The sequence below is a fragment of the Hyla sarda genome, chromosome 6 (genome assembly GCF_029499605.1).
Source record: "Hyla sarda isolate aHylSar1 chromosome 6, aHylSar1.hap1, whole genome shotgun sequence".
Taxonomy (NCBI): domain Eukaryota; kingdom Metazoa; phylum Chordata; class Amphibia; order Anura; family Hylidae; genus Hyla; species Hyla sarda.
In genome coordinates, this window is record NC_079194.1 from 119952218 (window position 1) to 119968910 (window position 16693).

The 16693-nt window shown below is 46.8% G+C and overlaps 1 protein-coding gene across 2 annotated transcripts in view; it reads left to right on the forward strand.

Moving 5' to 3' along the window:
• RUVBL1 (RuvB like AAA ATPase 1) overlaps positions 1-16693 on the forward strand; it is a 55576-nt gene that overhangs the window by 31077 nt on the left and 7806 nt on the right. For both annotated transcript variants that reach the window (XM_056524843.1, XM_056524844.1), the window contains exons 8-10: positions 1180-1378; positions 1500-1602; positions 14655-14746. In XM_056524843.1, the coding sequence (XP_056380818.1) occupies positions 1180-1378; positions 1500-1602; positions 14655-14746 (394 nt within the window). The remainder of the gene's footprint in view (positions 1-1179; positions 1379-1499; positions 1603-14654; positions 14747-16693) is intronic.

Here is a 16693-nt window from a genome sequence, read left to right on the forward strand (position 1 = left end):
CATCCCACACATCCCCCCCTTCATCATCCCCTTGTCATCATCCCCACCCCCCTTCATCATCCCACACCCCCCCTTCATCATCCTCTTCTCATCATTCGCCCTCAGTGGTCTTCAACCTGCGGACCTCCAGAGGTTTCAAAACTACAACTCCCAGCTAGCCCGGGCAGCCATCGGCTGTCCGGGCTTGCTGGGAGTTGTAGTTTTGAAACCTCCGGAGGTCCGCAGGTTGAAGACCACTGCGGCCTTCAACATCATCCAGCCCCCTCTCACCCCCTTTAGTTCTGAGTACTCACCTCCGCTCGGCGCTGGTCCGGTCCTGCAGGGCTGTCCGGTGAAGAGGTGGTCCGGTGGGATAGTGGTTCCGGGCTGCTATCTTCACCGGGGGCGCCTCTTCTCCGCGCTTCCGGCCCGGAATAGAGGCGTTGCCTTGACAACGACGCAGAAGTACGTTGGCAATGAACGCACCTCTGCGTCGTTGTCAAGGCAACGTGACTATTCTGAGGCCGGGCCCGAAGCGCTTAGAAGAGGCCTCCCCGGTGAAGATAGCAGCCCGGAACCACTATCCCACCGGACCACCTCCTCTCCGGACAGCCCTGCAGGACCGGACCAGCGCCGAGCGGAGGTGAGTACTGTACAGAACTAAAGGGGGGTGGGAGGGGGCTGGATGATGTTGAAGGCCGCAGTGGTCTTCAACCTGCGGACCTCCGGAGGTTTCAAAACTACAACTCCCAGCAAGCCCGGACAGCCGATGGCTGCCCGGGCTTGCTGGGAGTTGTAGTTTTGAAACCTCTGGAAGTCCGCAGGTTGAAGACCACTGCGGGTGGGGGAGTTCACTCGAGTATAAGCCGAGGGGGGTGTTTTCAGCACGAAAAATCGTGCTGAAAAACTCGGCTTATACTCGAGTATATACGGTGTATGTATATATATATATATATATATATATATATATATATATATATATATGTGTATATATGTGTATATATGTGTATATATATATATATATATATATATATATATATATATATATATATATATATATATATATATATATAATATACATACAGTATAATCTATATATCCGAGTGAGTTGTGTTTCAATGAGAGACTGCTATATTTTTGAATGCTAATGGTAAATGTGTATACTAGCTGTAGATAACAACATTTTTTTTTATTTACCAGATAAACTGAGAGGCGAAATCAACAAAGTGGTGAACAAATACATTGACCAGGGCATTGCAGAGCTTGTTCCCGGAGTGCTTTTTATTGATGAAGTTCACATGCTAGACATTGAATGTTTTACTTATCTCCACCGAGCCCTGGAATCATCACTCGCCCCCATTGTCATCTTCGCTACTAACCGAGGGAACTGCGTCATAAGGTACTGAACGGTTCTTGATGTTTGTATAGGACATGTGTTCACAGAAATATTCTTTGCAACTTATTTACAGTTGAGAGAGTTTAGTTTAACCAAAGATGTTTGCGTTCCACTATGATTGTAGAGGCACTGAGGATGTGGTTTCCCCTCACGGGATCCCTCTGGACCTGCTGGATAGAGTGATGATTATCCGCACCATGCTTTACACCCCTCAGGAAATGAAGCAGGTGAGATGCATTACGAATCATATATATATATATTTATTCATTGTATTATAAGACTGTTGTTTCATCTGTAGGTTCAGTCATCATGTCAGGGCATTGGTCTCAAACTGTGGCCTTTCAGATGTTGCAAAACTTCAACTCCCAGCATGTTGGGACAGCCGTTGGCAGTCCGGGCACGCTGGCATTTAAAATGTTGCCACATCTGGAGGGCCACAGTATGAGAACAATTTTGAACATCTGAATATAAGCCCCATTCAGATGCTTAGGACCGTTTTACGTATTTTTTGCAACAAAGCTGATGCATGTGAACTGTCCCCCTGACAACATCTGTAGGATATCTATTTGAAAATACTCTCCTATAGGTTCATCAGACCAGTGTTTGACTTTTGTTATTTTGTTACCTAACCCCCCCCCCTTTGTGCCTCCTATACGTACATATTGGAGAATTATTTTGCAATTCCCTGATGTAGTAATTAAATGGGCTTCAGATCAGAGCTTCAGTTTAAATGATTAAGGAGGGAACATTCAGATTCAGATCTGTAAATTACGTGGCCTGGTGTTTATGCGCCATTTCTCAAATAGCAGTCTGTAAAGTTCTTTGAGCGCTCACAGACTGTCTACTTGTTGTGCATTCCCAGTTTTAATTTAAGCAGGCGCCTCCTGCTATCTTGTTTACAGAGCTGCCAAAGTGAAAAATACCTGTATTATATGAGACTTGCTATCTCAGCAGTACAACACACAATACCATTATCCAGGCTCTACCCCTTATCACTCAGCAGTAAGAACTGGCTTCTTGGCGCATGGTGCCAGCTCCATGCTTATTATGTGCAGTGTCACTGTGTCTTACAAAATTAGGAAGATCATCCGCTTGGCACAAGACCTCTATATTGTTTCTATCACTTTGCTAATATTGACTTAATACAAATTACAGTGTGGTATGTTAATTAACCAATCTTCGTGACAAAAAGTCTTAATCTTAAACACTCCATATGACGTATATAACTTAAAAGTATTTATTTAAATTCAGCATTTTAATGAACAAACACCACCAAGGGGAAACAAGGAAAAACATATACAACAGCTTCCATAGGTCCCAACTATAGGCTCCCTCACAAAAACAGATATTCAGAGTAGGGCTGGGAGGTATACCGGTTCATACCGAATACCGAATTTTTTGGGCTGCACGATATGAATTTTCCCCCATACCGCAATACCGGTTGGGCCCCACCCAATCGGGAATGTATTATCAGCCTAGCACAGCGCTTGGGCCCCCCCCCAATTAATGATCAGCCCAGCGGGGTACTACTCACAGATGTCAAGCACTGCCCTCCTCCTCTTTGTTGGGGGCCGCCGGCTTCTGACATGACAGTGGGCTCAGCCTATCACTGGCCGGGCATTGCTCCGGTCAGTGGTAGGCTGACGGCTGTCCTCCCCCGTCCCCAGTGTGCGGCCGAGGTGGGTGAGTTAAGTCAATTTTCTGTATCTTTTGCAGCCCAGGCATAGGGATAGAGCGTACAGCAGTGGTCTCCAACCTGCGGACCTCCAGCTGTTGAAAAACTACAACTCTCAGCATGCCGGACAGCCGTTGGCTGTCTGGGCATGCTGGGAGTTGTAGTTTTGTAACAGCTGGAGGTCCGCAGGTTGGAGACCACTGGTGTACAGTGAGTTCCATCGCCGACGGCCCCCAACAAAGAGGAGGAGGGCAGTGCTTGACATCTGAGTAGTACCCCGCTGGGCTGATCATTAATCGGGTCACATGATTTGGGGGGGATGGGGGGGAAGCCGAACACCGACTCTCTCCCCCCCCCCCCCCCCCAAATCATGTGACCCAATTAATGATCAGCCCAGCGGGGTACTACTCACAGATGTCAAGCACTGCCCTCCTCCTCTTTGTTGGGGGCTGCCAGCTTCTTACATGACAGTGGGCTCAGCCTATCACTGGCCACGCGGGTCACATGATTGGGGTGCGCGCTGGGGGCAGAACAGCACGGGCTGGTCACATGATTTGGGGTGGGGCTGAAAATACCGTTATATACCGTGGAACCGCTGTAAGTTAAAAAAATAGTGATATACATATTTGGTCATACCGCCCACCCCTAGTTCAGAGTAAGTAAAAACGTGCACCATTAGGACAGAAGAGCGCCTCTGAGACCCAACCTGAGGATGCCCAACACAAACACACAAGCATACATCCCGGTAACCCCCCCCCCCGGCCCTAGAGATTCCTGGCCAGAAACCCAATCACCTCCCTTCAGAAGAGAGCAATGACGGGACACTCCCACACAGAATGCAAAAAGGTTACCAACTGCCGAAGAACATTGAAAACCTATATCAGAAGGAGAAACACCAATGCGCTTAAGCTTAGCAGGGGTAAATTACAACCTCAAAACATATCTAGATTGGATCAGCATATCTCTACTACGTACTACAGTGGAATAATAAGCCTTCAACCTCCTTCCACTGACAATCAGACAATTCCGGGATATCAGCCACCCATTTATGAAAGGCTTGTGAAAAAGGATCAGGCCCCAATGTCTGAAGGAGAGCATAATATTGAGTAAGGGGTTTCAAAATATCCGTAGTGCCCAGGAGAAGCTCCACATCAGAAAACACAGGAGTAAACGTCAGGGAGCCAAACTGCGCCAGAACCGCATGCCTAACCTGAATTTTCCTATAAAAGGCATTTTCAGGGATGCTATAATGTTCCTTCATGTCCAAAAAGGATAAGAAAACCTGATCCTCCCCAAACATCCTGATCCTCCCCAAAGAAGGATCACAGAGCACTACATAGGGGTTTATTTAGTAACGTAATCCCGACTAGAAATAGAAATGAATGGAGGGGGCGTGGCGTGACGTCACATCCCCATCTCGGAAGCCCGGAGGTTTCCGAAACTTCAGATGCAGCTACACATAGAATGCGGGCTGCTGCAGGGAGATCGCGGAGGGTCCCAGCATCGGGCCCCCCGCGATCAGACATCTTATCCCCTATCCTTTCAATAGGGGATAAGATGTCTTTGCCCAAAATACCTCTTTAAGCCCCCAAACATTGCAACTAACCACCTTTTAGGGTCCCCATCATATAAATTAATACTATATAGAAACAGGAGAGACCAAAGGAGGACCAGGGCAAAAAAAGGGTAGAGTATCGGGACCACACACAACCAACAGAAAGACAAAACGGAGCACAGACACAAAACATGTTTACACAGGCAACATAAGCAAAACATCCCCCAAGAAAACCCTGTCTAACACTAAACGGGACATAGTAAACAGCTATTCCTAAACACAGTGCAGACCTAGACCCTAAGTACAACTGCTACGGGTCGTCAAAAGAACGCCAAATGAGACTTAAAAACTAGTGCAAAAAGAAACTCCCGCCACCATAAACTAATGCGGTCAGTAACTAAAGAAAACTACACAGAGAAACCATAGAGAGACTGGAACCTAGGGAACCCTAAGCAAGATCTAGCTCCCTAACCAATATCTAAAGACAATCATGAAGAACAGTCTCTAGCAAGGTAGTCCAGTACAGTTCAATCCGGTGTTCTGACAGGAGGGTCTGCATCCACCCAAGTTAAGAGCGTCAGTGGGAGATGTAAAGAACTTAGAGACCCCATCCACTACTCTCGGACGAGCAGGATACAGAGTAGCAGTAGCCCTTGCCTTCGCCCGGACCTCTGTGAACTGCATCCGCTGCTTGCCAAGCTCCACAGAATAAAAGGACACTCTGCTTCCATCACAAATGACCTTGCCCTTGATATGCACAGCCCAGAGAATAGCATCTCTGTCCTTGAAGTGTAGAAGTTTGGCCAGGAAGGGTTGTGGAGGGCCACCAGGAGGAGGCCAAGCCAGGACTCGGTGGGCCCGCTCAACGGAGAAATAAGGAGAGAATGTGTCCACGGGAAGACTCTTCCTCAGCCAGGTTTCCAGGAACAGCACAGGATCATTCCCTTCCACCTTCTCAGGGAGGCCACGAGGCGGATGTCATTGCGCCTCAAGTGGTTCTCCATGTCATCCATGCGACTCAGAACCCCCGTAACCTGACACTGCAGCGAGTCAACCCGCTCCGGCAGTGGGTGTAAAATGTCTTCCACCGTAGAGGCCCTACGCTCCACTTCTTTAGTGTGCTCACGGATCATTTGGGTCTCATGTCGTAGGATAACAAACTCTTGCCGCAGTTCATCCACTTCGGTAACCATAATTGACTGGCATGAGGTAAAGGCAGCCAAAAGTTCAGAGAAGTGCTGGTCCATAGTAGCAGTATTATAAGCAGGTCTTTTGGGGGACTGTGGAGGCTCAGCAGGCAGTCCAGCAAAAGTCCTTAAAGAGTGAGGCCAGAACTCCAATAGGGAACCACAGGGTGCTATAAGGCAGTAACTTGCAGTTCCCCAGGGAAGGGCAGAGGAGAGACAATCAGTCACACAAGTCCCCACTGTAGCTGGATCCATGCTGCGGCCAGGGATTACAGCAGAGTCCGCACTCCACGGCGGGAGTCACCACAGCAACCAGGCCCGGAAATGGAAGCCTCGCCCACAAAGGCAGACAATGGCGCCAAGAACCAGGGAGGGCCGAAGATACAGAAGCCCAGGAGATACAGCGGTGACCTCACAGTCCAGTTACGGACTGTCCAGGACCAGGGGAAGCCCCACCACCCGAATGGAGACGTCACCGGAGCTCCGCAGCGCAAACGGTCCGGAGCCCCAGGCTGCAGGAGAAGGGAGCCGCCTGCACCACCGAGAGCTGCCGAGACCGGACCAACAGCAGCACCAGATGTTCGGTAGCATCGGAGGGACCTGCAGAGAGAAGACCAGCCGCTCAGGCTAAGTATATGGAGGGTAATACAATGTGGTCAGTGGGAGCTCTCAGCACACACAGCTTCCTACCTGATAATTGTTAGCAACTATTGGTCATCTAAAGTTGTCATTGGAGACGACACATATGCCAGCTATTTAACCACCTAGATGATGTGGTCAATAGATACTCCAACGTCAAGACAGTTTTTCACTTGAAAGTCACTTACAAAACCCTGACACCCCATAATTGAAAATTCCCACAAAAAATTAGCTGAAAAATTAGGGGTTATCCAGTAGAGCTGATTTCTTCACAAAAACTAGACACTAGATGTGTCCTCTGGTTGTGATATTGCAGCTAAGTTTTATTGAAGTGAATGGAGCAAAGTAGGGCTGCAGCTAACGATTATTTTAATAATTGATTAGTTGTTGTTTATTCCATTGATAAATCGGAAAAACGTCAAAATGCCCAAAAAAAGGGGGTTTTGCTGATTCTACCTGACAAAATTATGTACAATGGCCATATTAATATGTGATGTGACCAAACCGCAGCAATTTTGGCCGTTCTTGTGGCTGGGAACAACGGGCAACAACTGGTCTCGACGGTTCCCATTTACTATCATGGGGGCTGTCGGGCACCGTTGTTTTTTGACAGGAATAGCAGGAGAAAGACTGCGCATGCAGTAATTTTTCTCCCGCTATTCTGCCCGGCTCCCCCAATGATAGTCATGGCAGTGTGAAAGAAGCCTAAATCTTTTTATGTATGTATGTGTATATATATATGTATATATATTTGTATATATATATGTATATATATATGTATATATATATGTATGTATATATATATGTATATATATATGTATGTATATATATATGTATGTATATATATATATATATATATATATATATATATATATATATTAAATATATATATTAAATATATATATATTAAATATATATATATTAAATATATATATATATATATATATTAAATATATATATATTATTTTTTTTTTACTTTACAATTTTTATATAGCACTCCTATGCACATGGGGGTATGTGCAGACCGCAGAGCATTGCACCTGTGTCTGTAGTACAGACACTGTAGTAATACAGACACACTAGGGTGCAAATGCTCTGCACATACCCCAATGTGTGTAGCAGTGTAGATGTACAACATACCACTATGTGTATAGCAAAGTGTATGTGCAGAGCATTGCACCCTAGTGTCTGTACTACAGACACTATATAGCAGTGTGTGTGTAGTACACACCATATACTGATACTGGCACCACCAAATACATGCTATGATGTCACATAGGCTATACACCTAGTAGGCGTACAGCAGTGGTGACACATGTCACCTTACACTATATACTGATGCTGGCCCCACCAAACTTACTATTGCAAACTATAATGACAGACACACAAACATGGTTTCCACCCTACACATCCCAGTGTATCAGGGCAGCCACCCTTCCACACCTGGCATATCTGCAGCCCAGCTGACAGCTGCCCCCAGCACACCCCGTCCTGTCATGGGTCACTCATTTGAGTCAGCTCCCTGCCGGTCTCCAGCAGCTCGGTGTGCAACTCCAGAGCCATGAGTAACAGCTGATCCCACAGCAATTGCACCGCATCCAGCGGCACCCACTCTGGGACTGGGCGTCAGGGGTCAGGTGCTCTTAACTTATAGAGGCTGCAGCGGTGTGGGATTTGCTGGACCTGCAGACATAGTGCCTGACCGACCGCACCCCCCTGCAGCAGCCTCATGACTGCCGGCGCCAGGCATCCCTTTGCAACGAATTAGCCGATTATTCAATAACTGGATTCGTCGACAACGAGTCCCGTTATACAATTTTAGCTATTTCATTGATTAATCGTTGCAGCCCCAGAGCCAAGTTGTAATAACACACACAATTTGAGAACAGGTGTGGTGCTGTTTTTGAATGAAAGGGGTAGGAGGGCTCCCTGGCGCCTACTACCTGCCTGTGGCTGCCATAGGTGGTCAAGAAGCGAAAATCAGTTGAGCAAGCTGTTTTATACAATATATTACTAACAACAATTTACTTTAATAGGAATTGCATAAACGGGGTAGCTTGGTGAGCTACATGGTTTCAGTAACTCAATAAGTTAGGGAAGCTATGCAGCTAATGCTATGAAGCTGTTTGCACAATGCCTGTTAGTCAGTATGGGAGTAGGGCTGGGCGGTATGATCACGGTATTTTTGTAACTTATGACGGTTCCACTGTATTCCCCCCTCCCCTCCCCCCCACAAAATTATCAGACCAGCCCAGCGCTGTCTCCATAGGGGAAAATACTCAAACACCCACAAGCGCTGCCCTCCTCGTCTTCCTGTTTGTTGCGGGCCGCCGGCGCTGACACTCTATACTGTATGCTGTATCCCTATGCCTGGGCTGCAAAAGGTAAACAAAATAAACTTTAACGCACGTTCCTACGTCTGCCTTACGCTCTTTCTGGAGACGGGAACGTCAGAGAGCTGTCAGCCTATCACCGGCTGCAGCGATGTTCCGCCTCAGCCGGGGATAGGCTGAGCCCACTGTCATGTAAGAAGCCAGCTTCTTACATGACAGTGCACTCAAACGATCACCGGCTGAGGCGGTGCAGTGCTGTAGAATGAAATGCTCCGCCTCCATCACATCCTATTGGCTCACTCTTGTCATGTGACATATTTAACCGTCACGCATCGATGCGCACGGCAGTCTGTTTGGCTATCACAGGGAGAGGATCTCCTCTGCCTGTGATAGCTGAAGCTGCACGGAGCTCTCATGGCCTCTGTGTCCCGACTTTTACTGTTTTATTGTCACCCACCGCCAGCGCGCTCGATCGCCAGCGCTATCGGGCTGCCTATGTCTGATAGCGCTGTCATCTGTTTGCCTCCCCGCCCGCTGCTCTACTCCCCGTCCCCTGCTAACTCTCAGGGAACGGGGAACAGAAAGTAGAGGAGCGAGCGCAGCTAAAGTAGTACTGCACATGCGCAGCACTACGCAAATAGCGTAGGTAGGTAGATTAGTGTAGGAGGTTGTAATTTAGCATAGTTTAGGCACCACAACTCCCAGCATGCCCAGACAGCTAAAGGCTGCCCAGGCATGCTGGGAGTTGTAGTTTAGGACTACAACTCCCAGCATGCCCAGACAGCTTAAGGCTGCCCAGGCATGCTGGGAGTTGTAGTTTAGCTTAGATTAGACAGCAAAAGGACTACAACTCCCAGCATGCCCGGACAGCTAAAGGCTGCCCAGGCATGCTGGGAGTTGTAGTTTAGCTTAGATTAGACAGCGAAGGGACCACAACTCCCAGCATGCCCACACAGCTGAAGGCTGCCCGGGCATGCTGGGAGTTGTAGTTAAGCTGATGGGACCACAACTCCCAGCATGCCCAGACAGCTGAAGGCTGCCCGGGTATGCTGAGAGTTGTAGTGCAGTGAAGTCACCACAACTCCCAGCATGCCCAGACAGCTAAAGGCTGCCCAGGCATGCTGGGAGTTGTAGTTTTACACAGGTATAAAGTAGTTCGCTTAGTGTTAGAGCGATTTTAGCGTAGCGTTAGCTCAATTATAGCGTAGCTTTAGTTTAATCTTAGCGTAGTTTGACAGTTTTTAGCGTAGCATAGTGTTGGCGCAGTTATAGCGTATTTAGCGTAGTGTTAGCGCAGTTGTAGTGTAGCTTAGTGCTTGCGTACTTTTAGAGTATTTAGCGTAGCTTAGTGTTAGCGCAGTTTTAGTGTATTTAGCGTAGTGTAGTGATAGTGCAGTTTTAGCATACAGTAGCTTAGTGTTAGTGCAGTTTTAGCATACAGTAGCTTAGTGTTAGTGCAGTTTTAGCATACAGTAGCTTAGTGTTAGTGCAGTTTTAGCATACAGTAGCTTAGTGTTAGTGCAGTTTTAGCATACAGTAGCTTAGTGTTAGTGCAGTTTTAGCATACAGTAGCTTAGTGTTAGTGCAGTTTTAGCATACAGTAGCTTAGCGTTAGTGCAGTTTTAGCATACAGTAGCTTAGCGTTAGTGCAGTTTTAGCATACAGTAGCTTAGCGTTAGTGCAGTTTTAGCATACAGTAGCTTAGCGTTAGTGCAGTTTTAGCATACAGTAGCTTAGTGTTAGTGCAGTTTTAGCATACAGTAGCTTAGTGTTAGTGCAGTTTTAGCATACAGTAGCTTAGTGTTAGTGCAGTTTTAGCATACAGTAGCTTAGTGTTAGTGCAGTTTTAGCATACTGTAGCTTAGTGTTAGTGCAGTTTTAGCATACAGTAGCTTAGTGTTAGTGCAGTTTTAGCATACAGTAGCTTAGTGTTAGCGCAGTTTTAGCTTATTTAGCGTAGCGTGTTAGCGTAGTCTTAGAGTAGTTAGTGTAGTGTAGTGCTAACTTAGTTTTACAGGCAGATGAAGTGTAGTTTAGAGAGTTTAGCGTGGGGTGTAGCTTTGCTTAGTCATAAAGTGAAGGGGCTACAACTCCCAGCATGCCCAGAGAGCCAAAGGCCGTCCGGGCAGGACGGAAGTTGTAGTTTTGCAAAAGTAGCAGAGGCAGTTGCGCTCTGCTACGTTAATGCAGTATACGGTCACCTGTATAGATGGATGGATACGGTGATCACAAGGCCACTTACCCACCTCCGTTCCTGCTCAGTCACTGGACTAGTAGCAATGCATGAAGATGACGGAGCTGGAACGGGGGTGGTAAGTTAGGCTCTCCAGGTACTAACCCATTTTTTGTGTGTTTTTCTTCTCGTTTTAGGTACGTGAATGCGGAGGACTACATCGGAATCGGTGGACTACGACGATGACCTGCAGTTTTTTCTTTTAATAAAATGGTTAACGAGGGCTGTGGGGGAATGTTTTTCCTAATAAAAATGTTTTACCTTTTGTGTGCTTTTTTTTTGTTATTACTTTACATGCTTAGTAGTGGAAGCCGTTGTGTAGACGGAGTCCATTACTAAGTCAGGGCTTTGCATTAGCCCCAAAAACAGCTAGCGCTAACCCCCAATTATTACCCCGGTACCCAATGCCACAGGGGTACCGGGAAGAGCCGATACAAACAGGCCTAGAGTGTCAAATATGGTGCTCTTGGGCCTAGGCGGTAACAGGCTGGCGTTATTTAGGCTGGGGAGGGCCAGTAACAATGGTCTCCGCCCACCCTGGTAACGTCAGGCTGTTGCTGTTTGGTTGGTATTTGGCTGAAAATGAAAAGACGGGGAACCACACACTTTTTTTTTTTTCAATGAACATTGAAAAAAAAAAAAAACCACGTGTGTGGTTTCCAGTCTTTTCATTTTCAGCTAAAATACCAACAAAACAGCAACAGCCTGACGTTACCAGGGTGGGCGGGGACCATTGTTACTGGCCCTCCCCAGCCTAAATAATGCCGGCCTGTTACCGCCTAGGCCCAAGAGCACCATATTTGGTGCTCTAGGCCTGCTGGTATCTGCTCTTCCCGGTACCCCTGTGGCGTTGGGTACCGGGGTAATAATTGGGGGTTAGCGCTAGCTGTTTTTGGGGCTAATGCAAAGCCCCGACTTAGTAATGGACTCCGTCTACACAACGGCTTCCACTACTAAGCATGTAAAGTAATAACAAAGAAAAAAAGCACACAAAAGGTAAAACATTTTTATTAGGAAAAACATTCCCCCACAGCCCTCGTTAACCATTTAATTAAAAGAAAAAACTGCAGGTCATCGTCATAGTCCACCGATTCCGATGTAGTCCTCCGCATTCACGTATCTGAAACGAGAAGAAAAACACACACAAAAAATGGGTTAGTACCTGGAGAGCCTAACTTACCACCCCTGTTCCAGTGACGGAGCAGGAACGGAGGTGGGTAAGTCGCCTTGTGATCACCGTATCCATCCATCTATACAGGTGGCCGTATACTGCATTAACGTAGCAGAGCGCAACTGCCTCTGCTACTTTTGCAAAACTACAACTTCCATCCTGCCCGGACGGCCTTTGGCTCTCTGGGCATGCTGGGAGTTGTAGCCCCTTCACTTTATAACTAAGCTAAGCTACACCCCACGCTAAACTCTCTAAACTACACTTCATCTGCCTGTAAAACTAAGTTAGCTACACTACAGCCGTGTACAACTACACCAACTATGCTAGAACTGGACTAACACTACACTACGCTAACTACTCTAAGACTACACTAACACGCTACGCTAAATAAGCTAAAACTGTGTCTACACTACACTAAATACATTAAAACTGCGCTAAAACTAAGCTATGCTAAAACTGAGCTAACACTACGCTAAATACACTAAAACTGCGCTAACACTAAGCTACTCTACGCTAAAACTGCGCTATCACTACACTACGCTAAATACACTAAAACTACGCTAACACTACACTAAAAGTGCGCCTAGACTACACTAAATACGCAAGCACTAAGCTACGCTACAACTGCGCTAACACTACGCTATGCTAAATACGCTACAATTGCGCTAACACTATGCTACGCTAAAAACTGTAAAACTGCGCTAACACTAAACTAAAGCTACGCTAAAATTGAGCTAATGCTACGCTAACTACTTTATTTCTCTGTAAAACTACAACTCCCAGCATGCCTGGGCAGCCTTTAGCTGTCTGGGCATGCTGGGAGTTGTGGTGACTTCACTGCACTTCAACTCTCAGCATACCCGGGCAGCCTTCAGCTGTCTGGGCATGCTGGGAGTTGTGGTCCCTTCGCTGTCTAATCTCAGCTAAACTACAACTCCCAGCATGCCCGGGCAGCCTTCAGCTGTGTGGGCATGCTGTGAGTTGTGGTCCCTTCGCTGTCTAATCTAAGCTAAACTACAACTCCCAGCATGCCTGGGCAGCCTTTAGCTGTCTAGGCATGCTGGGAGTTGTAGGCCTAAACTACAACTCCCAGCATGCCTGGGCAGCCTTAAGCTGTCTGGGCATGCTGGGAGTTGTGGTCCCTTCGCTGTCTAATCTAGGCTAAACTGCAACTCCCAGCATGCCTGGGCAGCCTTTAGCTGTCTGGGCATGCTGGGAGTTGTGGTGCCTAAACTATGCTAAATTACAACCTCCTACACTAATCTACCTACCTACGCTATTTGCGTAGTGCTGCGCATGTGCAGTACTACTTTAGCTGCGCTCGCTTCTCTACTTTCTGTTCCCCGTTCCCTGAGAGTTAGCAGGGGACGGGGAGTAGAGCAGCGGGCGGGGAGGCAAGCAGATGACAGTGCTATCGGGCATAGGCATCCCGATAGTGCTGGCGATCGAGCGCGCTGGCGGGTGACAATAAAACAGTGGCCATAGAGGCCATGAGAGCTCCGTGCAGCTTCAGCTATCACAGGCAGAGGAGATCCATCAAAACCAATTGGCTTCTTAAATTTTTTAAAAGCCTCTGAAAAATAAAAGCAATCTGGTTGCTATAGGCAACTGGTTGACTATTCCTCTAGGATAAATATAGGGAAAAAAAGACCATCGGGGAGCCTGGTGCATTAACCCAGATACGTGTATAGATTTGTACAAAATGCTTACCTAGAGCGCAATGAAAAGCGCATGTAACCCAACTATGTGTGTAGTGATGTGATCTCCTGGAGTGCTGCTCAGCCATAGGGATACGGGATCCGGACAAGTCCTGACTGCAAGAGGCATACAGAAGGAAAATCTCTCTTAAGGCACTACTTCACCTTGGAATCACATGGACAATAGTGTTTATTAACCCCTTAACGACTCAGGACTTAAATGTACGTCCTGGTGAGGTGGTACTTAACGCACCAGGACGTACATTTACGTCTCTGATGCCGTGATCAATACAGATCACGGCATCTGCGGCAGTGCGGTATTTTGAATGGATGATCATCAGATCGCCATTACCGGCGGGTCCCTGGCTGCTGATAGCAGCCGGGACCTGCCGCGAGCATCGTTCCGGTGCTCGCGGTCATGGCGGTGCGTAAATGTAAGTCATGGTGCTTTAAATACCAAGGTACCATGATGTACATTTACGTCCATTGTCGTTAAGGATGTAGCAAATAGTCATTCGTGTGTTTTTTGTTTTTTAACTCCTTGATTTCTACAAACCATTTCTCTACTTTTTCCATCTACCCAAAAAGGTACCAAGGAAAGCTACAGATTTTAAACAAAACAGTGACTGCAACCTTAACCAAACCTCCATTCATTTCCAACTATGTCAGTCTTTATAATCTTGTTCATGTTACATATGGTACACGAAAAGTAAAATATTTTTTATAATATGTGAAACCTCCTATCAAGTAACATTGTTTCTAATTTGGTCTCTTGTTTGTTTGATCCAGATTATAAAGATCCGCGCACAGACTGAAGGGATTACCATTAGCGAGGAAGCCTTAAATCACTTGGGAGAGATCGGCACCAAGACAACATTAAGGTAAATGATGTGTATGCTCTGCTGGTCATTCTTCTACTCTCGGAGAGGACACTGAAGGACGGGCCGGTTGAGTAACAGCCAAGTTGGACCTCACAGCTCAGGTAGATAGATGTATGCTGTCAGGTATCACAACAGCACAGGTGCATTACCTTCCACATCTGATGATATTAAGGGCCCTGAGTGATTCTTTAACTTCAGGAAAGGAACGGCAACATTGTAGCTGCCATTTGAAATGGTGGTATTTTCTTTCTCGTCTACCCTTTATAAACCTAATATGTAAGCTGCCACTGCCTCCTAGAAGCAGCAGTTTCATGCCTGCTCTCCTTTTTATTTTTTCTCCTTCAAGAATTTCCTTAACTCATCAGTGTTGAACATAATCTTTAATGGGTTTGTATTCTTAAGACAGCAGCTATTCACACTCCCTGTTAAATAGTCACTCTTATTACAAAAGTATTTGTCATTACTTTACATAATTACATATTACATTAGATATAAAAAGTTTTTAAAAATCTGGTCTGAAAATGTAGAACTCTACCCACTACTACAGTGTTTCCCAACCTTTTTTTGGCTCGTGGAACCCCTCGTATAAAAAAAAAAAACCAAAAAATATTTTCCGCAGGGATCCCCTGGGGAAACGTCCGCAATGCACAATATCCATTTATCTGTGGGTATGCAGATTACATTGCTGCTTTATACAGCAACTCACATGTGATGTCTTCTAAAATCTGCTTTTTTCTCTTCTCAATCTGGTCCGCGCCATCATGACTTTCTTTCAGCCACAATACTTCTGTTATACCTGCAAAACAAACCTTTTAGGCACTTATCAGCCTCCAGATTCCCCTTTTACAAAGGAGGAATACAGGGGGGTATAGGTGTAAAGGGGTAACAGAGGGGTGCAGAAAGGTGTACATGGGTGACAGGTGTGTAGAGGGGTGTACATGGGTGACAGATGGAAATTGGGGGTGTAGAGGAGTGTACATGGCTGCCAGGGGGGGGGGGGGGGGGGGGGGGGAGGGGGGTTGTAGAGGAGTGTACATGGGTGACGGGGGCATAGGGGGTGGACAGGGGTGACAAGGTGGTAACGGGTGGGCCGGAGTGACAATGGGACAGAGGGGGGGGGGGATAAAATAAGTATGCGCATATATAGGGATCGACCGATTATCGGTATTGCCGATATTATCGGGCGATAATCACGATTTTGGGCGGTATCGGCAATTACCTTGCCCATAAGCCGATAATGCCTCGCCGCCCGCACAGCGACCGCCCCCCCACCGTAGTGCTGGGCGGTATACCGGTATGGATTTTTGCCCATACCGCTATACCGGTCGGGCCCCTCCCCCACCCTCCGAGTCAATAAAAAAATAAACTTACCCGTAATGGGGGTGGTCCGGGCCATCCATCCTTCCTTCCTGTAGTGTCCGGCGCCATTCCGGGTGGAGGGTGAACCGGTCCGGGCTGTCCTTCTCCGGGGGTCCTCTTCTCCACTCCAGGCAGGCTCCGGCCTAGTACGCTGCATAGACGCCGTGACGTCAGGTGCGTCGCTGCGCACTGGCGTCACTGCGTAGCCGATAACTTATACAGGAATATCGGAATAAGTTATTGGCCCTAACCTCCACCGATTATCGGTATCGGCCTTAAAAAAACAGATATCGGTCGATTTATATAATAGATAGATATATATAATCAATCTATCTATCTCTATATTTATATCTATATTTATATCTATATATATATATATATATATCTCTATATCTCTATCATGCAATCTTTCAACTGCATACACTGTTCAATGCTGGGCTTTGCCTCAGCATTGTTCAGTGTTATCGGTGCTCTGCTGTTCTAGCCTGCTGAGGATTCCTGGAGCAGCAGAGGACAGATTGGACCGTGGGGAGGCAAGTAAGGGACCTCCTTCGGGACATCGCAATTTCACAGAGATGGTCCCAATCA